Source organism: Micropterus salmoides, unplaced genomic scaffold, assembly GCF_014851395.1.
Source record: "Micropterus salmoides isolate LMB-PRFRI ecotype aquatic unplaced genomic scaffold, ASM1485139v1 Ms_hic_scaffold_13, whole genome shotgun sequence".
In the NCBI taxonomy this organism is placed as follows: Eukaryota; Metazoa; Chordata; class Actinopteri; order Centrarchiformes; family Centrarchidae; genus Micropterus; species Micropterus salmoides.
The window spans coordinates 11,645,435-11,673,388 of NW_024040374.1; the positions used below are offsets into that span (position 1 = coordinate 11,645,435).

Consider the following 27,954-nt stretch of genomic DNA (forward strand, 5'->3'; position numbering starts at 1 on the left):
TGCTGTCTTCTCAGGCAGTGATGCTCATCTTCAAATAAATGCTATTATAATTTGAGATTATGCTTAGAACGTTACTTTAAATAAACTAACGGCCTCTTACGGATCGGACTTATACTCTGATTTGTGAAGCTTTTATGGAGAATGTTCTGCCTCAGCGTAAAGGTTGCCTGATCGGCAAATCTCAGGGCGTAGTGCTCTAAATATTTAACTCACCTGTACCTGTCTAGTCCAGCAGTCTGCACGGGCTGTCTGCCGTTAGAGGGATACTCACCAAGCGCTCACCTGGATCAACCATTACTTTCAGGTAGGCCTAATTATTGTTGAATGAAGATTGGTTTAATTGCGTGCTGCACGCTTCTATGAACTTAATTTCTAAAAGGGATAGCACTATTCTACAAGTAGGATATGCCTATTTCACACAGTCACGTCAATTCGAAAACGAGCTGATTATTCTAACTCGATCTGAAGCTCTGATTTCAGAGCACAATAAAAGCCTGTGGAATATATTGCGCCTGTTTTCTTAGCTTTTACACTATAGCTATCTATGAAGGCCTACAATTTAACAAAATAACATAAAAATCAAAAGTCAAATAATTATTTACATTAACATTAACATTTTCAACAAAGCCACACTGATAAAAAAGAATAATTTCTTTCTCCCGCACCTGGTGTTTTACGAGAGAATTGATATGCTTCGTCTTCCTAGGTTTTCTGTTTTAGTATTAAGTAAAATTATTGGGTGGATGAGATGAAGGGCAAACAAAATTAGCATATCTTTTGTTTTTATATGTTCGATGTTTGCATATAGTATTTCCTCTATATTTGCATTTACACACACACACACACACACACACTGTAGGCTAGTGTACTATATTGTAACATTAATAGAACAAAGCAGGAAAAGCAGGTTTTGACTCTAACCATATTACTCCCTATCAAATAATAATAAAAATAATAATGACAAGTTACAAAGTGCTTTAACAAGTGTAAAGACAATAATACCCAAGAGACAATAATACAAAAACAATACAAGATAAAAGCATGAAAACATTGAAAAGACTAAAATACACGTTTAAGAAAAAAGGGATAAAATAAAGTCAAATAAGATCGGGAAAGGCTCTCCTATGTTTTAAGAAGGGACTTAAAAGAGTTCACTGACTCAACTGACCTGATTTCCTGGGGCAGGCTGTTTTACAACAGAAATATGACCTCAAGATGGCGCTAAATGAAAAGTCAGTTCACCCAATTGGCAACCTGATTGTCTCCACCAACCCACCCAATATGCTATTATGGCTGTGGCAGAGGGAAAAGTCCTCCTTGAAGCCACTATAAATATTTTTACAAAATTTACATTTAATAGGTGTGAATATAGTTTGGTCTGGACCAAAGTAATGGACAGACAACCTGACCTAAAACATCAACTAAACATACTTTCAAACTCTAGTCAGAACAAAACAAGAGGGTCCAACTGCAGACCTCCACTGTCAGGCCACTTCCGCTGCAGACCTCCACTGTCAGGCCACTTCCGCTGCAGACCTCCTCTGTTAGGCCACCTCCACTGTCACGCCGGTCAGGACAGGAAATACACGCAAAAACTACAAAAAAAAAGCTTAATCATCTAGACATAGGGGGAGAGGTTTTGTCATTGATTTATATTTAATTATTTAGTCAACATTGTAACGGGAAACTAGAAGGCTAATTCCTTAAATATAGCATATTGATTGAGCCTATTATACTTAGCACTTAACGTGCTAAAGCCCATTGTATATCGCTTCAGTTATTCATCTATTAACAGTATCTTTTTTTACAGGCACTATTTATGTATTCTGTCAAAATATGACGTTAAATCCGTCCATACAGCTAGCCACATCCATTCACAGAAAAACATTGTTGTTGATTAAGAGTGTAACTTAGCCTCTCTTCCAGTCATCTTAAAAGAAACACACACACACACACACACACTTCTCATTCATAATTTCCCTTTTAAGAGTAATATACTATGGCATTTTACTGCAATCAGCTGAATTTAATAGGAAAAAACGGACAACTGTGGAAACTTGACTACAGTTTCAGCTTTGTGGAAGTCTGTTAGGGGAGGTTAAATTCAAGAAACAAACAAACTCAACAAACGTAACCTATTGGCCTCAGGTGAAGATACCAACGATGGTCGTTCAGTCTTGGCCACAGGTAGTCCTAACGACTGTCGTCACAGCAACAAGGAACACTAACGAACCAGCGGTATCGATGACCCGGGCCAACGACCCCACTGAGGTTAATAGCTGAGTTTCCCTGCCAGTCAGTCAGAACTGAAGAAGTCCTTTGGATGAGGGATGAAACGTCTTCCAGTATCTTCAACCAAGTCCAGTTGCCCTTGATTTTAACCTTCGTTGGATAAGGTAGTGTGATCCAAATCAAAGCCGCTTCAGACTGCGACCGTAACCTAGCAGATGGTATAAGTTATTACCAGTCCACAACCACACAACATCATTGTTCCACATCTTACCAGCAGGACTAAACGTTGAACTGTTGCCGGTGTTCTGACGATCTATGCTGCCTTGCCTAAAAATGCCACCATAGCGCAAATCAATAGACTTGGCTCTACTCAGCCCTGCTCCGGTTTGCATTGCAGATAGAACCCAGAGATCCACACAGCTTTTAAAATATATAGAGTCTATGATTAAAACGTTTCTCATTCCTCAGAATGTAAAGACAGATAAGCGGTTTGAAAACCTTTCAGCTGTGTTTTCCCCCGCAGCCACTTACTCAGCTACAGAGCTCTGAGGCTCAGCCTGTTGGAGCCTTTTGGACATTTCTACATGCAAATACCGGATGAATAATGGCAGGCTGTGCAGTTCATTGGAGAGAGAACCTCCAGGAAATCCGTGTTCTCCTTGGTGAGTGAAATTCCTGTATTTTATTTATGCGTTAACATTTAACAGGTATAGCTGTCGGCATATAGCTTGTTAGCTTAACATTAGCTTGTTACGCTAATTAGCCAGATATGAGCAGCCCCAAGCTGCTAAGTTAGTGTAAGTAAGTAAGTTAGTGTGTTCTAAACGCAGCTTTTAATGAGTCAAAGACAAGTCAACAAGAAGAGAGAAGCCAAAATGTAACGTTATTAGATTAACCTTAGTGTTAGACATTAGGGTGATAATGCTTTGAAGAAAAGGCATCTTTGTGAAGTTGTAAGTAAAGGCTCAGCTCTGTTAGCTGACGGTAACTTTTACGGGCGATGTGAGATTTAGCTACGTCCTGTAACGGAATCACTGTTCAGTTAGTCAGATACTATAAGTGGCTACACCTGATCCCGATGGACACGAAGGGTTTAAAGGCAGAGAGCCGACGGGGGAGCGGCTGCGGAGTTCTGCCTGAAACTATCACACCGAGGAGCACCGATGCCACTATTTGAGCTAGCTGTCTCTCCCGAGGAGAGCCGTGCACCTCCAAGTGTAACGTTACTGTTTAAAAACGATAACATGATACTATTCTTTGTGAGGTTCATCAGTGGGGATGATTGAAGTACATACTGTGAGCTACACTCAGTAGCTGTAGCATTCCTTGAGATTCAGCAAACAATCTGAGGTGATAACTGCGTTTGATCAGCAACGTTTCTGATAAGGAGCTTAAGAGGTGGATGCATAATTTGGCAGAACAGCTGTTGTAGGCTACCTGCTGAGATTTTCATCCACCTTTTTTGTCAGCATATAATGCGCGTTATGCCTGCAGACAGGTAGCTGGGCTGTAACTAGGGCAATGGTTTAGTTAAGGCGAGAAATTAGGTGTGTGAGAGCCGCCTCTGAGTTTGTTTGGTGGGTTAGAATTTGCCAAAAAAGGTAGTACAGTTCAATAAGAAATATAAAATAAGATCCTTATAATAAACGTTCAATAAGATCTGACTTGAGTAGTTATTATTGCACAGTGTCCAGTAGCAAACCGTATATTGCACATATTAGTAAACGGTGTATTTCACATTGCCACCCCTAATTACTGTCACATGCCAGAGAGGTTTTCATGCTGAGGTGATCTCAGAGTTCAGTAGCTTTATGGCTCTTTGGAAGAAGCTGCTTAACTCTACCCATTGTTGTCTTTACAGGTGCCAGAGGAGCTGATTGCAGAACCCTCCAGATGTGATTAGCTGTGTCCAGCTCTACAGGAGAAAACAGCTCCAGCTTCCAGCTCTTCAGCTCCTGCTTTTCTTTTTACTCACACTAACACCTGAACACTACTGATGTGAATTTATGACACTGGGTTTTTATCAACGGATTCTATCATTATAATAACTCTCAACACATTTCAAGTCATACAAAACTACATTTGTAACCTTTTAATATTGATGTTTTCATGAATGCAAGAAAAGAGTTTAATTTATTAACTATTGCTTTTGTATTAGGAATACTTTGTTATAAAGTGTAAAACTAATTATACATAATAAAATCATTCTTCATTCATCATCAGTTTCATATTTTAATTTGTTAGTAGAAAGTAAAAAATGAAAGGTTGATGTTATATACTGTTTTATTTTGACATTTCTTTAAGAGACATTGACTGAGAAGTTACTCTGTAGTGAAAAACAAAGAATTATCTGCACACTGAATAGTTTTGTAGCCCTGTACGAGGTGTCATACGAGGTGACCTCTGAGAAGTTCTTGTGTGGTTTACGTTGTATAGACTCACCTATTTACTACATGTGCATTCGGTCAGCTCTGAGACCTCAGAGTTTGAAAGGTCACAATAAAAACCACCTAGTGTGATTCATAATAACTCTGTCAGATCATTCTTTGTTTCAGCACTTACCCACAGGATGGTTTGGATATTCTGTGTTTAAGCTAGACTTATATCAGAGCAGCAAACAAGGCACTCTTCAGAAACTTCAGGCTCTGTTATACAGTATATGGGTGCTGGGTGTATGGCGCCTTATTTATCTTAAAGGTAGAAAGTAAAAATACTCCTGCACACACAGAAATACACTGCATAATTACTTTTCAACATTTCATGTGAAACATGTTGGGAGTATTTTCACTTTTCAACTTATACTAGACTGATGTTCTTTAGCAAGATTTCAGCTTTAATGTTTCACGTTTCATCTGTGGTATGCGATTAGCTTTTCATTAAGTAGTAAAGACAGGGAGTGCTAATATATATAGAATTTATTACAATGTGAACCATAAAACATATATTCTTTTAAAATGGATCTATGATACAAATATGGACAATATTTAAAAGTCAAAGTAAACAGAAGGAGAGAACGCCTTTCCATGGCAGTCCACGCCAACAGATACAGACTTCCACGACAATAACAAGGCTTCCAGGTCTCTGAAGCTCTCTGGCACCAGGTGGGACTCTGGGAGGAAAATGTGTAATAAATGCTTCAGGTGATAAAAATTATAAAGTAAACAATACAGATGAGTCTTTAATAAATAGAATATTGTGGTGAAGTTAATTTTCTAAGGTAATTCTATTAAAAAAGTGAATCTCTGATATAGTCTAGATTAAAGTGAAGCATTTCAAACCCTTCTTTTTGTTTTCATCTTGATTATGGTTTACAGCTTATGGAAATAAAAACTCCATTATCTCAAAATGTATAAACATTTTAGAATAAAAATACATTTCTGTATTATAAATTATACAGAAATTTCAACTGGAGAAGAGCTCTCTAATCAGCTGATTAACTCGAAACACCTGCAAAGGTTTCTGAAGCCTGTAATCTCTCAGTCTGGTTCTGGTGCTCACAACAAATTTTTTGAGATGCTCTTTTAAAAGATCTCTCAGTGTTTTAATGTTGACAGCACTATTATGTCACATACGTGGGATAAATGGAACAAGGGAGACGGTCTTGAAATGTTTTTGTGTTGTCCTCCTAAGACCGACGATTTTATATCTAGTAACGTTACTTACAGTTAAATCAGGCGTGGAGGCATCAGATCCTCAACAAGAATCTTGTGACCAATATAAAAAGTACCTTTCTCTCTCAAGTGTCCTATTCGAGACAATAATCCCACACAGCCCTACAGCAGACAGCAGCAGCGTTACTCAAAATAGCGGTGTGGGGAATTAATTAACGTGATAACAGCCATGGCTAACGTTTTACAAGTTATACAGCTTCCATCATGTAACTGAGGACTCTTCCGCCAGCTTATTATGTTTATTATAAGTAACATACTGAACTGACTTGTTTGAGCTGTAACGTTAAGTAAACTTAAGATAATTAATAACTGATTCACAGTTAACTGTTAACGCTGGTCTCAACAACATCTAACGTTAGTGTTGCAAAATAACGTTACCCCATTTATTAAAAAGCATTTAAAACCTTGTAAAGTATAATGTCAATAACAGATATGTGAGTTTTTTTAATATTTTCCGGTGTCTTACCTTGATGAGCTGACGACCATAAACTGGTAACAACACGGACACAGGTTCCAACCTCCACCGTACAGCACCGGGGCTTTAGAAGCTACCCCTGCTAATGCAGAGTAGCTCCACCCACGACCTGCCTCTGTCCATTGATGGTGACACGCTGCCAAGATGGCGACGGCCAGCTACGCTTCAAAACTGCTCTTCAGAAACCAATGGGTGATGTCATGGATACTACGTCCATTTTTATATACAGTCTATAGTTACGTCCTGTGGGGACGCAAAAAACTGACCGTCTCTACAGTGGAGGTGACCTGACAGTGGAGGTCTGCAGTTCGACCCCTCTCCTTTAATCAGCACAACAGTTTTTAAGCTGTGCTCCCATGATTACAAAAGGAATTTCTAATGATCAATTAGCCTTTTAAAATGATAAACTTTGATTGGTAAAAACAACATGCCATTGGAGCAAAGGGATGTAGGGTTAGTTGGTCGACATGCATAAAGTCAGTAATTTAGGTTTAGGCATTAACATTTCTGATGGTTATGGTAAGGGTATAGGGGGCTTTGGGGGGCTGTCAACACCTTCAACACAAACGTAGCTAGCTCGCTAGGTCTGTACAAGATGCCCATTAGCATCTCACCCAGAGGTCAAATAACTACGCTTTGCCACTTTTTCTGATAGCATTGGTATTGGAGTTCCTGTGGCTCTCAGTGGCAGCAAGCTGCACTCATTTGGCAGTTGAGAGAGCTCCCTCGACTTGCTGTCATCTAGGGCCTTTTTCCTTTTCCTGAGAAAAACCACAGGAAAAAAGTATGCATGGTTTGGTGTTATGACAGGTCAGCAGCCATAAATCTGTTTTTAGGATGGTTGTTCTAATTTCTACCACGAAAGTGGCTGAAGAGGAGGGCCAGAGAGGCAGACTGTGACACCATGTAGAGAGAGCTGCATCATCTCAGTTTCAATTCAAGTGGCTTTATTTGTATGACTGCATACAATACAACATTGCAAAACCATATTAACACAAACAATCGAACAGAATAGTGGAATAGTGGATTCAATGTGATGCTGGGCGGAGCCTGATTCGACTGTCAATCTCACAGTCGAAGCTCTGCAGCGAAACGAGGATCACACCATTTTGGCGATATGGGGGTGCTCAAGTCTGATTTTACATAGAACTACCAGCTACTTGAAATAGACCTACCTGAAGACAGCAGTGAGGATGCCTGCAGCAGGGTGGGCAGTAACTTGTCACAAGTAACGCAAATTTGCAAAATAAATAAATAAAGTAAAATAAGTCATTGGCACCTTTTCACGCTCCTTTTTTAAAACTGTACTTTTACTCTTTAGCCTACTCCAGTATTTTCTTTGGGCCAGTAATCTAATTTTAATTTCGCTACATTCTCCATTAATACCTTCACAACTTAACCATTCTCTTATCTGCATTTTGCTTCATTGAATGAGCTGTCATCCAGGCTGTGCGCGCAGTTAGGCAGAGGAGCGCCAGGTATCCTTTGTGGTAAAAAGACGGTGGCTTTTCACAGATGAATGAGCTGGGCAGATGCAAACATTTAGAAGATCAGGTAAATGTCTTTTCAGTTTAAGGCTTAATTGTTCTACTAATACAACTGAAATCCAGTGAACACAGTCCATGGCACTGGTGGCCTGTTGGAAAGCAGTCGCTCTTTATCAAGCCGGCAAGTGAAATACTTTAACTTTCCATTAAAGGCGTAGGGACGATTAAAAACGTATTAAGTCTCTGCAAAGCAAATGAAGACTTCGCACTGTAACATCTAAGTCTGATGATCACTGGATCGATTCTGATATATTAACTATATCCCGTTATTGAAAAGATAATTTTCTTTTGATTGACATCAGCGTGTTTCTTTAACATTGGTTACATTTTGTTTTATAGCGATGTCCGACGGTGAGTAGCCTACATAAACAGAATGTCGCCGGACCCCAGTGAAACTCATCTTGGCTTTCACTCAGCCTCTGGCTGTTATTTATTCAGCAAACAATCATTTGTGATATGCAGAGAGAGAGAGAGAGATAATATGGGTGGATAAAATAGTCCTGTTGGGCTTAAGGCACGACGCACAGCTTCCTCTGTATGTAGGTTTACCCTGATTCAACAACCAGCTGCTCACTGCCACAATAATTCTTTGCCTTGTACAGATTATTTAGATGCTTTAGGAATAATCAGATTGTATTGGCTGCCCGTGATACTGCAAAGCAAGTGGTTTGGTTAGCTACATGTTCATAATAAAAGAGACAGGCAACAATAGTAGGCTAGGCAGCAAACGTGATATTTTAAAGTGATCTCATCAATACTTTCATGGAGATTTAAAAAGGAATTATAATTGTATTAAACACCCAGGTCAAAAAGAAGCGCTCTTAAAGGCACTGAAAATGTACTAGAAATTCACATAATGTGCTCATAGCACATTCATACTCCTAAAATGCTTCCAAGTATATTAAAGATATATTATCCTGAGCTTTAACATACTTCTCAAAAGTATACTTTGAATAAATTGGTAATAAATATTTACTTAATTATACTTTAATAAATATGCTTAAATAAAAGCATATTTCACAACATTTTAGTTTATTTATTAAAAATATATTTATTTAACTCTTAGTAAATACTATTTAGGTGGAAGTACATTGTTAAACAATTACACTTTTAATGGGTTAAAAAAAAAGCTTCATTGTGTAGGCTACTGCAAACTATTGTAATTATTTATGTAATTACATGTTTCAGCCTGATTTCCAGCAGTATGATTTTTAAAACATATTTTTTAACATTAAAATATATTTTTCAAAAGCATATTATTCTTTATATTTTTAAATTTCTTTTCTTTCTTTAAATTTTTTTTAATCAGGTAAATAGCTAGTTGAGATCAGAGACCTCTTTCATAAGGGTAACCTGGCCTAGAAGGAAGCAGCACATGTTGTTAACTTAACAAAAAAAACACCAACATATAGTAATAAGCATACTTTAAATCAAATGTAGTTATACTTGTTTCTGTTTGCAAACAGTAAACACATGTGTACACAGGGGCGAAGTGTGCCCTCCCGCCCAGCCCAGTAGCACAGTGCATTACATTTGACCAATCAGAATCAATGTTTTCAAATCGATGACCCAATCACACAGCGTGAAAGTCCGCTTCACGACAGTTAACGTGCTTACTGTCTTTGAGAGGGAAGTAGTGATGTGCGATACCACGTAATTCCTATACAATCCAATACCAAGTAATACCCAGGCTGGTATTGCAGATACCGATACCAAGACCAATACTTTTTACATATTTTATTTCTAGTTTAATGTGACCTCCCCCCTCCCGTTTCTGTATTTATGAGAAAAATAAGGAGTAGGTTGTAGCCTTACCAATTCAAAATAATAGCTGCATCATGACAAGACATCAAACTACTGTCATATTCTTTAATTGTAATATAAATATCCTGCTCAGAACTGCCCTTCATAACATCATCCTATTATTGTGACAGACTTAATCTCAGATGTTTAGCAAAGTTTGCAGTGTTGCCAAAGTATTTCACTGTCTGTCTTGCACACACATCACGCAGAGCAACATTATTACCTTCACAGCTAAAATAAAGCCAGACGTGACTGTTTTACTGTCAGCCAGAGCCAGTATTCAGTCGCGGGAAATGTAAAGACCTGCAGCGGCTCACTACAACGAAGTTCCGTCACAGAGCCGCTTGCTAGCATGTCTTTGACAGGCAGAAGGAAAAGTAGTTCCTATCAACCCAGTATACCAGACGCTTATGATAAAACACACACTCACTCCAAATGACTGAGTTTAGATAGTGATCCTTTTATATGAGTATCGATCCTACAGCAGGAAACGTTGGTATCAGAAATATAGATATTTTAGGATCGATCCGCACATCATCGGGAAGCTATTTTTGGCCAGAAATCATTTGGTTTCTCAGGTTTCCTTTGTTTTACTTTACCGACTCGGACTCCACAGACATAATAAGAAAAGAACACAGAAGAGAAGAATATCTGGTCAGCTCCCTGCAGAAGTTACATGTGAAAAGAGCTAAAGAGGCGTGACTGGCAGGTACATGCAGGAGTGGACAGATGCAGAGTGCCGGCAAAAATCGTCTTTCGTGGTAAGTTTATTATTGTTAGGAAGACAAGACAATTGTGTAAGTCTACTAAAGTTGAGCTGGCTGTGGGTTTGAAAATATTTTCCTTGGTGGATAGCTCTGGTGTGCATTAGCTAATGCTAGCACATGGATTTATTAGCTAACGTTAGTTAGCATTTTAATAGCTTAATAATCGAAACAGCAACTTTCGTCTGCCTTTTAACGTTAAACAGTGTTGTGAGTAATGTGTTACAGAGTAACGCAATTAACGTTACAGTAATGTATTGCTTTTTGCTGTAAGGCATTTACAGTAACATACAATCTCAGTAACCTGTTGCTGGAATTTGATGCATGACATTTTAACAAGGCAGGCCTGTGCATGTGTGTGTATGAGCCCTCAATTCTGCTTTTGCACTGTTAAAATGACCAGTGAGGTCTTTATTAGAGTAATAAATGCAACTAATATGTTGCTGTCTGTGTGCTAACATTTTTATAGTCTATTTTAATACTCACATGTCCGTGTTTACAGGAAGTTATTGGTCACTGTAATCATTATTCCTGCCCATATAGTCTGTAAGGACATCACCACAGTTGTCATTTTTGTATAAATTCATTCTAAAGTTTAGCTGAAGCTACTATGAATCATCAGCTAAGCATCTGCATTAGACTATTAAAAAGTGGATATCTTCCAAATGTACACTGTTTTTTTTTGTTGAGATTTCTCTTCCCTGCAACCATGGAGGGGGTAATCATTAAAGTGACCAATAACTCAGTTATAACAGCAATGTCAAAGTGTACACTGGTATGTGAGAATTGTTTTAAGACTCACTTGAAATAATGTTTTTGTGTACTGCAATGTTATATAAAATACTGCTCAACTTTATGTCCATTTGTATGGTCATAGATCCTGTATTTAACTTTTAAAAGTTGAATCTACCCTTTGCCAACTTTAACCAACTTAATGCTAAACCCAGAGTTGGAATTTCCTGCCTTAGCTCAAGAAAAGTAAATAAAAAAAAAAAATAAAGAATAGAAGAATAGCTATAAGAATAGAATTACAGAGTTTATAATGATACTCAAATGAAGAACTAAACTAGGTGGAAGTACTGGCCTAACTGAATATTTTTTATATCTCATTTGCAACTGCATTTCTTTTAGAGCTTCCCAGGATTGTTGCCTCACTCAGATGGCTTAGAGGCTCATGCACACGATCACTGTTTTTGCTCTCACGACATGTCAACGGGGTCAGACTAAATAAAAATAATATTTAAAATGTTGTTATACAGTAAGTAATTGGCTACTTTTGTACTTCACAAATTGACTGCTGCTGTGTTAATGTGAAATGACATGTAGACAGCACAGTTGTTAAGCAAGTCTGAATGTTTGTGTTATTTGTTGTACCTGTCTAATAATTTTTTTTATCATATACAGCCTGGCGACCTGTCCAGGGTGTACCCCGCCTTGCGCCCGATGTCAGCTGGGATTGGCTCCAGCCCCCCGCGACCCTGTACGCAGGATGAGCGGTTGACGATGGATGGATGGATGGATGGATCATATACAGCTCCTTGGCTGAATGTACAGTAGTGTTTATGTAATGTTTTTGATCATGTTGTGATAGAAGAACTGAGCATTAACTGGGAGGGGTCCCTTGTGGAAAACCATTTCACCTGAACCTAAACAGTTAGCATTATCAGAATAGTTAGATATGATGTCATATTGTGTTTCAGCAGCTTTAAACTAAATAAAAAATCAGACAATGGTTGTTAGTTAATTAAAAGGTAATATTGCTTGGTATAGACAATATATATTTACTTTTCCCTTCCACAGATGCTGTGTGATAAAGCCTGGTTCTTTGGTGTTGCAGTCAAAGTTGCATGTTTGGTACCCTGTAGACCTGTGTTTGAATCTGGGTAGGGTGACCCCAAATGAAAAAGAAATATACTTAAGTAGCACTTTTTTTGGATGCATTTATAACATTTTAATTGTACTATACTAAGTGTATATTAAATGTGTTATTTTGGAACAACTTAAAGTATGTTAAGTGTCATTTTAGAAATACTTAAAGTCAACTTCGAGATAATTGCAATATATTTTAATATACTTAGTTGTGTTAAAATGGACCTACTTTAAGTACCTTTAAATACTTCTTTAAATTTAACTTAAAATACCCTTTTGTGCTATACTTGAAGAACAGTTTAAATATATTTTAAACATCAAATAAATGTGTTCCCTGAACATTTTTATTAGCATTTCAGCTTATTAGTAATTTATTACTAGTATACTCCAAGAGCCACTATTAATATCTTGGGAAGCTGCTTTATGAAACCATTCAGTATGAGAATAATGCATTATTAGTGCATAAAAAATATCTTGCAAAATGCCCTTTTAGCATAATAATAAAAATCAGTAAGCATGTATCACATCTTGACCAAAATACCTTCAAATAAAACTAAAATCAGTAAAATGATGACATATGATCAGTATTACTGAAAAGTACACTATACACATCCCATCATTAATGTTACCCCTGGTGGTCCCTCATACAGTTCGGACTCATTAACAACCATTGTCTGATTTTTTGTTTTGTTTAAAGTTGCTGAAACACAATATGACATGTCTAACTGTTCTGATAATGCTAACTTTTTAGGTTTAGGTGAAATGGTTTTCCACAAGGGACTCCTCCCAGTTAATGCTCAAATATATATACAGTGATCGTGTGCAGAAGCCAGACATACCTATGAGCACATTGAGCTTGTGAGGGTCCAGGTGGTCCTTTGAGGTTTTTGTGGCCTCTAATCCATCTGAGTGAGGCAACAATCCCAGGAAGCTCTAAAAGAAAAGAAATGCAGTTGCAAATCAGATATAATAAATATTCAGTTAGGCCAGTACTTCCACCTAATTTAATTCTTCATTTGCGTATCATTATAAACACTGTAATTCTATTCTTATAGCAAATCTTTATTATTATTATTTATTTAATTTAGGCAGGAAATTCCAACTCTGGGTTTAGCATTAAATTGGTTAAAGTTTACAAAAGGTAGGTTCAACTTTTAAAAGTTAAATTCAGGATGACCATACAAAGATGTGATGTTATGTAAAACATAACATCACATGCATCATAAAGCAGCTCAATGCTATTATATTATGTGGTCAGGCATTGCAGTACATAAAAACAGTATTTCAAGTGCGTCTTATAACAATTCTCACGTACACGTGTACACTTTAACATTGCTGTTAAAACTGAGTTATTGGTCACTGTAATGATTACCCCCTCCATGACTGCAGTGAAGAGAAATCTCTGAAAAACAGTGTACCTGAGAAGATATCCACTTTTGACTAGTGATCACTGATGATTCATAGTAGCTTCAGGTAAACTTTAGAATGAATACAAAAATGAAAATACAAACTGTGGTGATGTCTTTACAGATTATATGGGCTAGAATGATAATGATTACAGACAACCAACAACTTACTGTGAACCTTTAGCACACAGACAGCAACATTAGTTGCATTTATTACTCTGATAAAGACCTTACTGGTCATTTTAACAGTGCAAAAGCAGAATTGAGGGCTCATACACACACATGCACAGGCCTGCCTTGTTAAAATGTCATGCATCAAATTCCAGCAACAGGTTACTGAGATTGTGTATTACTATAACTGCCTTAGCAAACTGCCAGCAAAAAGCAATACATTACTGTAACATTAATTGCGTTACTTTTGTAACGCGATACTCCCAACACTGTCTAAGGCAGACAAAAGTCACTGTCTCAATTATGAAGACAAAAAATGCTAACTAATGTTAGCTAACAAATATATTAATCCATGTGCTAGCATTAGCTAATGCACACCAGAGCTATCCACCAAGGAAGATATTTTCAAACCCAGAGTGAGATCATCTTTAGTTAACTTACACAATTGTGTTGTCTTGCTAACAATAATAAACTTACCAAGAAAGACAATTTTTGCTGGCAGTCTCTGCGTCTGTCCTCTCCTGCTTGTAGTTTGCCAGTCACGCCGCTTTAGCTCTTTTCACATTTAACTTCTGCAGGGAGCTGACCAGATATTCTTCTCTTCTGTGTTCCTTTCTTATTATGTCGGTGGAGTCCGAGTCGGTAAAGTAAAACAAAGGAAACCTGAGAAACAAAATGATTTCTGGCCAAAAATAGCTTCCCTCTCAACGACTGTAAACACGTTAACTCTTGTGAAGGGGACTTTCACACTGTGTGATTGGGTCGTCGATTTGAAAATCTTGATTCTGATTGGTCAAATTGAATGCACTGCGCTAGTGGGCTAGGCGGGAGAGCACACTTCCCCTCTGTGTACACATGTGTTTACTGTTTACACACAGAAACAAGTATAACTGCATTATGATTTAAAGTATTCTTAAACAGAAACCTGGGATTGTGTTTATGTGTAGACTGTGGATCAGCTGGTAAACCCAACCCATCCTTGTGCCTCAGCTGGAAGTAATGATGACTGTGAATTGTTTTTATCTTATTTTACCAATAAGGTGGTGTCAATCAGAGTCTCTATTACCCCCACGGCCTCTTACTCAGAGGTCCCTCACCAGTAACAAGAGAGTTTTAACCAGTTTTATCCCATCGACTTGTCTGAGCTTTTAAAAACAGTATCACAAATGAGAGTGTCCTCCAGCCCACTTGATGTAATACCTGCAAAGTTTTTACTGAAAGTAATTGATTCTGTTGGGCCCCATTTGATCTCTGTTTTTAACAGCTCCCTATCTACTGGTTGTGACCCTGATTATTTTAAAACGGCTTGCGTGAACCCACTTTTAAAGAAACCTGGTTTAGATCCCTCCCTCCCACATAATTTTCAAAACTGCCTTTTATTGCAAAGATTCTAGAAAGAATTGTGTCCAAACACCTGCTCACTGTACTGGAAAATAACTAAATATTTGAAAAGTTTCAATCTGGTTTCAAGAAGTACCACAGCACTGAGACTGCCCTGCTTAAAGTCACCAATGACCTTTTAATGTCTGCTGATGAAGGTATGTGCTCAGTCCTGGTACTCCTGGACCTTAGCGCTGCTTTTGACACCATTGATCACAACATAATGTTAGACAGACTGCGGCACTGGGTGGGGATCTCTGGTACTGCCCTAGACTGATTTTCATCCTACCTGTCAAATAGGAAGTTTTGCGTGTCTGTAAACAACTATGTCTCTTCGTTCTGTCCAGTTAAATATGGTGTGCCTCAGGGGTCGGTCTTAGGACCCATTTTGTTTTCCTTGTATCTGCTTCCCCTTGGATATATTATCCATAAACATGGCATTTCTTTTCATATTTATGCTGATGACACACAAATATACTTGCCCATCAGATCCACAGACCCTGGAATACTGAGTTCACTTAACAACTACCTTTGTGAAGTTAAAAAATGGATGTCAAATAATCCTCCATCTGAACTCAGACAAAACAGAAATCCTGGTCATCGGGTCCCAGCATATGGCAAAACAAATACTGCCATCTGCTGGTTCCCTAGTAAATCACATTAAGCCTGTGGTAAAGAACCTTGGTGTTTGGTTTGAAATTAGAAATATAGCAAAAATGTTAACTTTTAAGGACATCAAGACCATTTTACACACCTTCATCTCATCACGCCTGGATTATTGCAACAGCCTTTTCACCTGTTTAACCCAAAAATCTATTGATTGACTCCAGACTGTCCAGAACTCAGCTGCCAGGCTTTTAACCAGAACAAAGAAATATGACCACATTATTCCTATTTTAGCTTCATTACACTGGCTCCAAGTGTGTTTTAGAATTGACTTTAAAATTCTATTGATCACTTTTAAAGCTCTTCATGGCCTCTCGCCTTGTCATATTTCTGACCTTTTAGTCCCATACACACCAGCACGTACCTTGAGATCCTCGGGCAGAGGTCTGCTATCTGTTCCAGAGTCTCGACTGGAAACTAAAGGGGACAGAGCGTTTGCTGTCAGGGCCCCGAGGCTCTGGAACAGCCTGCCCGAGGAAATCAGGTCAGTTGAGTCAGTGAACTCTTTTAAGTCTTCTTAAAACATACTTTTATAGGAGAGCGTTTCCCGATCTTATTTGACTTTATTTTATCTCTTTTATTGTATTCTATTTTACTAATTTTATATTTATCTTAAACGTGTATTTTAGTCTTTTCAATGTTTTCTTGCTTTTATCTTGTATTCTTTTTGTATTATTGTCTTTTGGGTATTATTGTCTTTACACTTGTTAAAGCACTTTGTAACTTGTTTTCTTGTGCTCTACAAATAAAGATTATTATTATTTCTATATGTTGTTGTTTGTTAAGTTAACAACATGTGCTGCTTCCTTCCAGGCCAGGTTACCCTTATGAAAGAGGTCTCTGATCTCAACTAGCTATTTACCTGATTAAAAAACAATGAAATGAACGTTAATGAAAAAAGAAATAATATGCTTTTGAAACATATATTTAAATAAAAAAAAAAATGTTTTAAAAATCATACTTCTGGAAATCAGGCTGAAACATGCGGCAATTACATATAATTATATATAATTATTTTGCAGAAGCCTACACAATGAAGCATGTTTGGCATAAATATTTTTAACCCACTAAAAGTGTAATTGTTTAACAATTTACTTCCACAAAGTACACCTAAATAGTATTTATTAAGAGTTAAATAAATATATTTTTAATAAATAGACTAAAATGTTGTGAAAAATATACTTTTATTTAAGCATATTTATTAAAAGTTTAATTAAGTATATATTTATTACCAATTTATTCAAAGTATACTTTTGAGAAGTATGTTAAAGCTCAGGAGAATATATCTTTAATATACTTGTAGTAAGCATGTTAGGAGTATGAATGTACTAATATTATACTACGTGAATTTCTAGTATATTTTCAGTGCCTTTAAGAGCACTTCTTTTTGACCTGGGACTGCTCTCGCCTTTGGCCATATATGGTTTTAGAAGTGGGATGGCTTACCGTGAGGTCATCTGAGCTGTACCCAGTGTCCGAACCGTATTAGGGACCCCCATGGGTAACAGTAATGATGGGATGTGTATAGTGTACTTTTCAGTAATACTGGTCATATGTCATCATTTTACTGATTTTATTTTATTTGAAGGTGTTTTGGTCAAGATGTGATACATGCTGCTGTACCTTTTAATGTACAGGAATTTATTTTTGTAATGTACACAAAATTAAAGTTTTGGTTGTCTGTATGTGTGTGTGTGTGTTTTAAAATACTTTCCCTGATTTTTGTTATTAGCCTAAAAGGGCATTTTGCAAGGTATTTTTAATGATTGTTACATACACCTTGTGATGTACTCTTGGACACATCATCAGTGATAGTACCTGGGGTCATAGGGGGTTTCGGGTCTTTCAACTTCAGACCCCCTTACCCAGGCAACCCGACCGGGAGTGATCAGTTCCCGACCTGTGTCCTGACCTGAGAAGCGTTCGCCCACTGTTTGTCCCTCCTGATCCACAGCCAGCATGAGGCTTTTTCCGCAGCCTCTGAAGCTGCACTAATGGTTCTTCTCTTGCATGCTCCTGTGATTCCCAGGAGGCTGTAGGCCCTGCAGAGTGACTTTCCTGCAAAGCCCCTTCCCCCAACCTCGATGGGCAATCACTGTGCACGCCACCCCCATCTCCGGCACTCCTCTACCAGCTCCGCATATTTCTCCCTTTTCCTTTCACTCACTTCCACCATCCTCTCCTCCCAGGGCACTGTTAGCTCCAACAAGATAAGCCCTCCACAACTCTGCCCATGAAATCTTCCTCTCCATGGCATCTTCCCATCTTGTCCATGCGCCCTGTTGCCTCATTCCCACCATCTGGCTTGCACGCTGCTCCTCGATCCCAGCCCTCACTTCTTTTTGGACCAGGTCACGCCTTTCCTTACTCCTCAGTTTGTTGTAATGGATTGTTGGAGTACTACACATTCCTGTACGGCCAATAGCCACGGGACCCACCAGTTCCTTATGACGCAGCCGTGATTCTGCCTGGCCCACCGCCTCATGTGCCCTCCACTTTCTGCCAGTCCTGACCTCAATGCCAGCTTGAGATACTCTTGGGTCCTTGGAATCCCTGTACTGAAGCAGTTCCCTTGCTCTGGTAACCATGAACTCCTCGCTAAGGCTGTTGATTGGTAGCGTTAACTTATTTTTTTTGCCGTAAAGGGCGATGCTGCTCAGACGTCTTGGCAAGCCCAGCCACCGTCGAAGGTAATTGCTCACGCTCCTCTCAAATCCTTTGTACAACAACAATGGCCACAACATCCTAGGTAGGATTCCATGTTGGTATAACCAAGCTTTGAATTTCCCTGGTAGCCCTGACTTGTCAACTGTAGCCAGCTCTCTAGTTGTTCCTTTGTGCCCCTTCCCCTGATGGAAGGGGCATCCTTTAGAGAGCAGTCAAAGGTTTTCCCAAGGCTCTTCACAGGCTTTTCTGTGACTGATGGGACTTGGGTACTTCCTAGGGAGAAGTGGAACTGGTCTGTTACCTTCCCTCTCTTCAGTATCATGGATCTGGATTTTTCCGGCTTTAAACGCATCCTCGCCCAGGTGGTTAACCTCTCTAAGCCCTGAAGAATCCATCTGCATCCTGGGACTGTTACAGTTGTTACTGTCAGATCATCCATGAATGCCCTGATGGGGGACTGACGGATTCCGGACTTGGTTTTGGGGCCTCTACATTCCGGCTCAGCAGATTTGACCAGCATGTTCATGGCCAGGGAAAGAGAATCACTGAAACAGTGCATCCAGTGATAATCTCCTTTTCCAGATGATGCCGCTCAGATGTAACTTTGCCGGAAGTGAATCTCAGATTAAAGTTTTTATAATAATCCATGATTAGGATTTTGATGCTGCTCGGAACATGATGTCTCCCCAATGACACCTCCACTAAGCCATACGCATTGGCTACGTCCAGCCATAATACAGCCAGGTTTCCTTTCCCTTCACAAGCCTCTCTAATCAGTTATGTCACCACTCCACTGTGTTCTAGGCAACCAGGAACCCCTGGAATCCCTTCCTTTTGCACAGAGGGGTTGAGGTATTGGTTCTTCAGGACAGCCGTTGGGAAAGGATACTGAAAAATCTCTTCCCCTCGACGTTTAGCAGTGATATGGTCCTAAACTGCTCTATGTTGGTTGACTTATCTTCCTTCGGGATCTACACCCCTTCTGCAGATCTCCATTGTCGGGCAACTTTCCCCCTCCTCCAGATGACCCTCAGGATCTTCTTCCCAACTGGGTACTTTGATGTTGAAGTCAATGGTTGGTATAGGTGGATTAATGAGGTGTCTGCATTCCCCAGGGTCCTCCAGGGCTGCATCGCTAAAGGTGTCATGCAGATAGGCGTCTATCTCCTCTTTTGAGCAAGTGAGTTGGCCACTGTGCTTCTGGCCTAGCAGCTGTTTAGTAAATCCAAAAGTGTTTACAAGGAGGCAGCTTGTTTTTTAGCACTCTCTCTCTGCCCCCTTGAACTGCAGCTTCAGGAGTTGGAGTTCTTGTCTCGACTGTGCAATCTTCTCTGCCCTGCAGTTCTTGAAATACTGGTTAGTAGCAGCATGCCTTACCGCCAAGCCAAACCTTTCGGAGGCAACACTGGTTATCATGGTCACATCATCATCAAATTGCTGCTACTCTCTCCCTTTGCTGGCTGGAGGCCACTTAACCCGCCGTTGATGTTGTGGGATGCCTGGTGCTTGGGCTTCCGGAACATGGAAAATCTAGTAATAAATTACTAATAAGCTGAAATACTAATAAAAATGTTCAGGGAACACATTCATGTGAAGTTAAAAATATATTTAAGCTGTTCTTCAAGTATAGCACAAAAGGTATTTTAAGTTAAATTTAAAGAAGTATATTTAAATTAAAGTAAAGGTACTTAAAGTGGTTTCTTTTTGACACAACTAAGTATATTAATATATTAATATTGCAATTATCTTAAAGTTGACTTTAAGTATTTCTAAAATGACACTTATCATACTTTAATGTTGTTCTAAAATAACGCAATTAATATAAACTTAGTATAGTACAATTAAAATGTGTAAAAAGTGCATACAAAAAAGTACATTTCTTTTTCACCTGGGCAGAAATAGCTCAATTACAGATAACCAACCAGAAAAGCAAATTGCATTCCCTAGAAATAACCATCTTGGACTTTCTAACCTGATGCATAGAAGATGAAATATTATTAAATATATTTATCTTTTACTCCAGCAGGTTTGTAATTTTTCTTTTTGTTTTTATGGGAGTAATTGTACTTTTTCTTGAGTAAAGACTTTGAGTACTCTACCTATAACTGGCCAGTGGACCCAGTACTAGCACTGACATGTTGAACATGAGACAGAGAGCAGGGATGAGGGCAATAGCACAACAGAGTAAAAGCCAGCACAGTCCAATGTACCAGTTTATGGTCAGACTGATGATCATATGGATTTAGTTATCAAGGGCTGAAGTGATTTATTTAGGAGAGTTAGAGAGGAGTTGAGAAAAATGTATTTTAATGCTCATTTAGTACTCTACTTGCATAAAATTCTCAAGAATACAGGAGCATGTCATCAGAGTTTGCATTGATTTGCAGTTCTGTGTTCACAAACATTTGTTGCAGGGAGAGTCAGGGCCAAGAAATATCACAGTCAGCTCATGTGTAACATGCATTTGTGCGGCTAGCTCCATTAACTAGCAGCTGTTCCGTGGTTTTTATGGTATGTAGTAAGTTTTGTTCTATAATCCGTCTCTCCGATTGTGCACCCGAGTCTTCATAATCTCCCCTCTCCGGTCTTTCTTCTGTCACTGCAAATACCCTCTTCCAGCATGTAATAAATGTAATAAATACATTCTGTTTTCAAAGGTCATTAGAAATGAGCATTTAAGTGCTTTATTTAAAAAGAAATCGTGGGGGGTGTTCCCCACAGGTTCAAAGTCACTCCTACGGCCCTGTTCTCCCCCCTCCCTCCCCTTCGGCTCGCAATCACTGTGCACAAATACACATGATTCGACTATCAGTTGACTATAAGCAGGACTTGACGATTCTGATTCGACTATGTAAATCCTTAGTCAGGGACAGCCCTAGTTCACTGCAATAGACCTTTATTTCACACAGTGATGGCGGATCTGTCTGTAAACTCTGTTATACTGCAAATACGAAGAGATTTACCTAGTGGTAACTGGCTTAATTAGCGTAGTGTGAACTCATTGGGCAACGACTTGAATCCAGCTTTAATCTGTATTTGCATACAGCAGTAATTAGCAGTTACCCGACTTGTGCAGCTTGCCCTGATGTTATTTGTCCTCATTTCTCTGAATATCTGCAATGGAGGTGCAAACAGACTTGAGTGTTACTGGTAGAGTTATGCAATAGGAACATTCAAAAATGAAGTGTTGCCAGCAACAGCAAGTTTGATGAATTGTTCACTGGACCTTTACACATTCATTTACAGTGATCTTGATAAAAATATTTAATGTGTGACTGTGACAATGTGTATAAAATATAGGCTATATATAGTTCCTATTTTGATACATTTCTCATATGTTGTGATTTCAGTATCATATAGAACATTATCTTTTGATTTTGCTATAAATGTGATGTTCACTAGGGTTCTGGGTTAAACATGCAGAGAGTAAGACAGCTTTTCCATGTATATATTTACCACTTTTCTGGCAGAATGTTGCTTTTAAGTACCTGGGACTATGATGACAACATTAAAAAATGCAGGTATTGAATGGTAAATGGTATTAAAATCCATTTTGTGGAGAAAGTTTTTTTTTGCCAGAACACCATAGTACTTTAGTAACTACATTCTCCTCAATATATTTATGTATTTATAACGAGATGTGTTGATGAGAAAACTGTTTTATTTTCTCTGCAGATTTTCAATGATGGTAAGCATCAGAGCAATCAAAGCAGGGACTTTCATCTTGCTGTTGGGAACTCTTCTCTTAGTTGTTTTCCTCTGTAGCGATTTTATTGACCCCAACATCTTCAGCCTCCAAGTAGATGTGAGAAAAGATGACAGTCAAACAAAGACACCCACCAAAAATAACTCCTACGTATACTCCTGGCCAAGATGTCAACGAAATGTGTCTGCTGCCAACATCAAAGGCTTCAACTCTTTTTCTGGTAGCATACAAGACTTTCTTTACTATGAACACTGTCGCCATTTTCCCATGCTACTGGACATTCCTGATAAATGTGGAGGAGCTGATAAATCAGCAGAAGTCTTCCTTCTGCTGGTCATTAAAAGTTCCCCTGTGAACTACGACCGTCGAGAGGTTCTGCGCAAAACCTGGGCTAAAGAGAGGTTACACAATGGTGTGTGGATCCGAAGGATCTTCATCTCAGGAACAAGTGAGACTGGTTTTGACAAAGAGAGACTGAACAAACAACTCGAACTGGAGAAACGTGAGTACAACGACATCCTTCAGTGGGACTTTAGTGACACATTCTACAACCTCACCTTGAAGCAGATTCTCTTCTTAGAATGGATGGAAAGAAACTGTCCGAACGCTCGCTTCCTGCTAAATGGTGATGATGATGTCTTTGCCAACACAGACAACATGGTTGAGTTTCTCCAGGGCCTCAAGGATAATAATGGAAGCAAGCACCTTTATACTGGCTATGTGTTCAACAATGGGAGGCCCCACAGATGGACAAACAGCAAGTATTTTATCCCAGTGCAAGTGCACAAGTCAGATTCCTATCCCCCCTACTGTGGCGGTGGAGGATTCCTCCTGTCTGGCTATACAGCTTTGGTCATATACAAAATGTCCCAGTCCATTCCCATTCTTCCTATTGATGATGTTTACATTGGGATGTGCCTGACCAAAGCAGGACTCAGTCCTGTTTCACACATGGGTGTGCAGACACTAGGATGGTACACTCCCTTCAGTACACTTGATAGATTTGATCCCTGCTTTTTTAAAGAACTTCTGCTGGTACACAGATTCCTTCCAGGTCACACGTATCTTATGTGGCGTAGAATACATGATCCCAATCTGAAATGTGGTCTCTCCAAGAAAAGGCTTAAGCAGCACCAAACTTATAAGTGGTAAAAGTGCATGAATGTTTTGTCATTGTTGAATGAGATTCTTTTGATTGCAATGGGCCCCTGGTCGTTAAGGAGGTCATTACAGTTGCTTATAATGCATATAATGATAAACAGTCCTGGTGGTGACCACAGTCTTACTAAAATATCTCTCTCTATCTCTGGGTTTCTTAAGACCAAAAATGATTATTTTAAATAAAAAATGTATGTAATTAAATTGTTGTCTTAAATCAGTGCTTTCATCCAGCACTGTTGGGATACTGCAGAACATGTTATGTGGAGAACTAAAAGCATTTATGAATTATCGAATACTGATATTTGTATAACAACCTGTCCAGTTTACTCATTCAGTGGCTGTTATTTAGAAGCACAATTGTGGCTTTTGCCTTTGAGTAATAATTCCAACTAATTTTCTAGTTATTCGAGAGCATGAATTAGGCGTTTTTTACTCCATGACACCTCCCAGGTTTCATCAGAATCAGAATTAGTTTATTGATCCCCAAAGGGAATTTCTTTTGTTGCATTTGCTCACTTTGCATGTCACAATAATAGGGAATATGAATAAAATGGAAAGTGGGTAAGAATAAAATATAATGTAATATACAAATCTAATTTAAAAATATAAAACATAAATATAAGTAATGTGGCTATGTACAGTATTTTACAGTTTTAAAAGAAATGTAATGATAAATAGTAGTAGTGAATAGTGAATTAGATATACTTATTACTAATAGCGCAGTTGAAATGGAATTGATACAAACATAAATTTGATTAGATTTTTAAAAAGATTTTGGTATTTGAACAATTACAGACAAGTCTGAAAAAATCTCACACATGAGGCTATCCTGTTAGCATGATGTTAGCTAAGCAGGCCTGGAGGGAACGCAGCACACTGAGGCCAGTAGGCTTAACTGGGAGGTACAACCAACTATCCTTTGCATAGCAATGGAAGGGAATATCGAATCGCCAGGTCATGTCACAGAGGGGGAGCATGTAAGTGGAAAACAAAATAGGTCTGAAGATTGATCCTTGGGGCACAGCGTAATCAACAGAAGAAAAAGCAGATTAAGCAGATACAGTTATTAACAGACACATAGAACTTCCTGTTAGACAAATACGAGGCAAACAAGTCCAATAACTTGCCAGAGATGCCCCACCAGCGCCTCAGTCTATCTAACAAGAAGCCATGGTGTCAGAAGCAGCGGACAAGTAAATAAAGAAATAAAGGGCAGTTTTGAGATTCGACGATAGTGGTCGAGGTTGGTGGGACACAAGTTGAACACAAACACATTTAAAATAATCTGGAACACAATCAGATGACAGTGAGCTATTTATGATAAAGAACAAATAGGTACCTAGACTGTCCATGATTTCAAATAAAAACTTTGTAGGGATAATGTCCAAGGGGCTGGAGGATACCCTCATTTGAGACATTGTCTCAGTGAGATGCATCCGGTCTGCATCCAAATAGGCTAGGTAGCCGCATGCTAGCGTCCAACCAACGGTGTCCTGTCCTCCGTACATGGCTGACTATCTAAATCACCTGTTCCCCCTCCTTCTCTGGCCCCTTTGCCAACTGGCAACAACAAGGTACCATCTACTGCCACTGATTCCCCCTTGTGGAAAGTATATAGCCATACTTCTATAACTCCAGTCCACATTGGGAGGCCGACTTGCCACATCGCTGCCTCATGCATCCCTAAAATCCCTGTATTGACTTTGCATAGGCCTGTTAAACGAGACAGACACACTCGTTTCAGCAATAGTAATAACTTAATTAGGATACAAGCTTAATCCTCGCCTCAGGTCATTACGTCTGCTTTACCACAGTATAGATCACTAGAGTTGGCTCTTCTTAATGTTAGATCTCTCTCAAACAAAACTTTCATTTTAAATGATTTTATCTCTTCTGCTGACTTAGACTTTATGTTTCTGACTGAATCTTGGCTACGTCCTGGTGATCACAGTCAGCTTATTGAATTATGCCCCCTGGATTATGACTATTTTAGCCGCCCCAGGGAGAGTGGCCGTGGGGATGGCATTGTGGCTGTTTTTAGAAAGCACTTTAAATGCACTCAAACTCCGTGTAACGATTACTCTTCTTTTGAAGTGCTCTTATTCAAACTTGGTGGCCCCCCACCGGTCCTAATTGCTGTCATCTACCGCCCCCCCAATCCAGCTGGTCCCTTCATGCTGGAATTCCCTGAATTTTTATCTGATCTTGTTTTATATGAGGACAGAATCCTTATTTGTGGAGATTTTACGTACATTTTCACGTTGACGAGTCTTCAAATCTCCCTGCTCTTGATTTTTTAAGTATCATTCATCCTTTTAATTTTACTCAACATGTGTCGGGCAAAACTCATCACTATGGCCACACTTTAGACTTGGTCCTTAGCTTGGGTGTGAAGATATCCGCTGTAGAAATTAAGGACATCTTTAAATCTGATCATCAGGTCGTTCATTTCCACTGTGAACTACAGGCTGCTAGTGTTGTCCAGTCTTTATCAAAACAAACCCGCAGTTTAAATGAGCAGAGCGCCTCTAAATTTGGTGCCCTCTTCAGTTCATTTAGCAATGTGTCCCCTGATATCTCCTCTACTAATGATAATGTCAACTATTTTAATTCCCTCTGTTCCTTAACCCCTGATCTCATAGCCCCTCTGAAAAACATACAACACTTAAATCTGCTAAGCAACCCTGGTTAAATGCAGATATCAGAAGCTGCAAACGGGAATACAGAAAAACAGAAAAAATGAAAAAAATCAGGTCTCTAGGTCCATTTCACGGCCATGAAAGAGTTACTATCTTCGTACAATAGGTTGGTAAAAGATGCAAGAGCTCACCATTTCTCAAATCTTATTGCTGTCCACCAGCACAATCCTAGTTTTCTTTTTAAGACTCTCGATCTGTTGGTCAACCCTGCCTCTCCCTGTGCCTCTGCTGATTGTGATGCTGATTGTGAGATATTTTTAACACACTTTGTCTGTAAGGTGGAATTATTAAGAGCCAGTATTAGCCCAAACCCTGTCTTTTTAGATGTTGTGCACCCTAACCAGGATCCTTGGAGTTCCTTTTCTTCTATTACCATGGCAGAACTTATGGAAATTATGTTGAAGATGAGGCCTTCCTCTTGCTCTCTTGATCTGATTCCTGCAAAGTTTTTAATAGAAGTTTTGGATTATATTAGACCACACCTGCTTTTAATTTTTAACAGCTCATGATCTACTGGCTGTGTCCCGGTCTACTTTAAGGCGGCATGTGTACAACCTGTCTTAAAGAAACCTAGCCTTGACCCCAACATCCTTGATAACTACCGCCCAATCTCTAAACTGCCTTTTCTTTCAAAAACCCTTGAAAAGATAGTTTCTAAGCAGCTCCTTGCTGTAATGGAAAATAGCCCACCAACCTTAGTATGCTGAGTTCATTACACGACTGCCTTACCGACATAAAACATTGGATGTCAAATAATTTCCTACAACTTAACTTAACTTGGCTCCTTGGTTACAGGTCCCCAACATCTCTGCAATCAAATTCTTCTCTCTTCTGGCTACCTGCTACAACACGCTTTGAGCATCATGTTTCTAAACTGGTCCAGTCCAGCTTTTACCACCTTAGAAATATCGCAAAAATAAGGCCTATTTTAAATGTTACAGATGCAGAAACTGTTATACATGCTTTTATCTCCTCACGCATTAAGTATTGCAACAGCCTCTTCACTTGCCTTAATCAGAAAACCCTAAATAGATTACAGACCGTTCAGAACTCAGCTGCTCGGCTCCTAACTAGAAAAAGAAAATATGATCATATCACCCCTATTTTAGCATCATTGCGCTGGCTCCCTGTTTGTTTTAGGATTGATTTTAAAATTTTTCTCATTACTTTTAAGGCTATTCATGGCTTGGCTCCTGATTATATTTTAGATATTTTAACTCCGTATGAGCCCTCCCGTGGCCTAAGGTCTTCTGGCAAGGGCCTCCTGTCTTTTCCTGCAGCCAGACTAAGAACAAAAGGTAACCGAGCATTTGCTGTCAGGGCCCCCAGGCTCTGGAATGACTTGCCTGAGGAAATTAGGCTGGCAGGGTTGGCTTCTTCTTTCAAATCTCTTTTAAAAACTTATATTTACTGGAAAGCATATCCAGATTTTATCTGAGCTGCCACTCGTTTTACTATTCCTGCCCTACCGTTCTTATCACTTTGTTTGCTTGTCTTATCCTCCTTACTTCCTACTGAACATATTTGTTATACTTTATTGTGATCCTTGTTCTTATATTCTGTATTTTATCCTCCTGTATCTTTTACCCACGTGGTTATTTGTTTTTGTATTTTATGGGTGATTTGTTGTGAAGCACTTTGTACTTTGTTTGATAAGTGCTATATAAATAAAGCTTATTATTATTATTATTATCTCAAAGTCAAAGACAGTTGACTCTTTTTGCCAGCCAGCTATAT

At 38.9% G+C, this 27,954-nt stretch overlaps 2 protein-coding genes across 2 annotated transcripts in view; both read left to right on the forward strand.

The window, feature by feature from the left end:
- Positions 1 to 172: 172 nt before the first annotated feature.
- LOC119900538 (N-acetyllactosaminide beta-1,3-N-acetylglucosaminyltransferase 3-like) lies at positions 173 to 27,909 on the forward strand. The gene is made up of 2 exons (XM_038715580.1): positions 173 to 304; positions 22,327 to 27,909. The coding sequence occupies exon 2, from the start codon at positions 22,334 to 22,336 to the stop codon at positions 23,507 to 23,509; it is 1,176 nt and encodes a 391-aa protein (XP_038571508.1). The 5' UTR covers positions 173 to 304; positions 22,327 to 22,333; the 3' UTR covers positions 23,510 to 27,909.
- Positions 220 to 27,954, forward strand: part of LOC119900537 (N-acetyllactosaminide beta-1,3-N-acetylglucosaminyltransferase 3-like) — a 36,092-nt gene continuing 8,357 nt past the window's right edge. The window contains exon 1 of the mRNA XM_038715579.1: positions 220 to 304. The gene's annotated coding sequence lies outside the window, so the exon portion shown is untranslated. The remainder of the gene's footprint in view (positions 305 to 27,954) is intronic.

Bases quoted from the DNA above. Each gene is read 5' to 3' on its own strand.
- LOC119900538 (XM_038715580.1), top strand. From the start codon at position 22,334: ATGATGGTAAGCATCAGAGCAATCAAAGCAGGGACTTTCATCTTGCTG.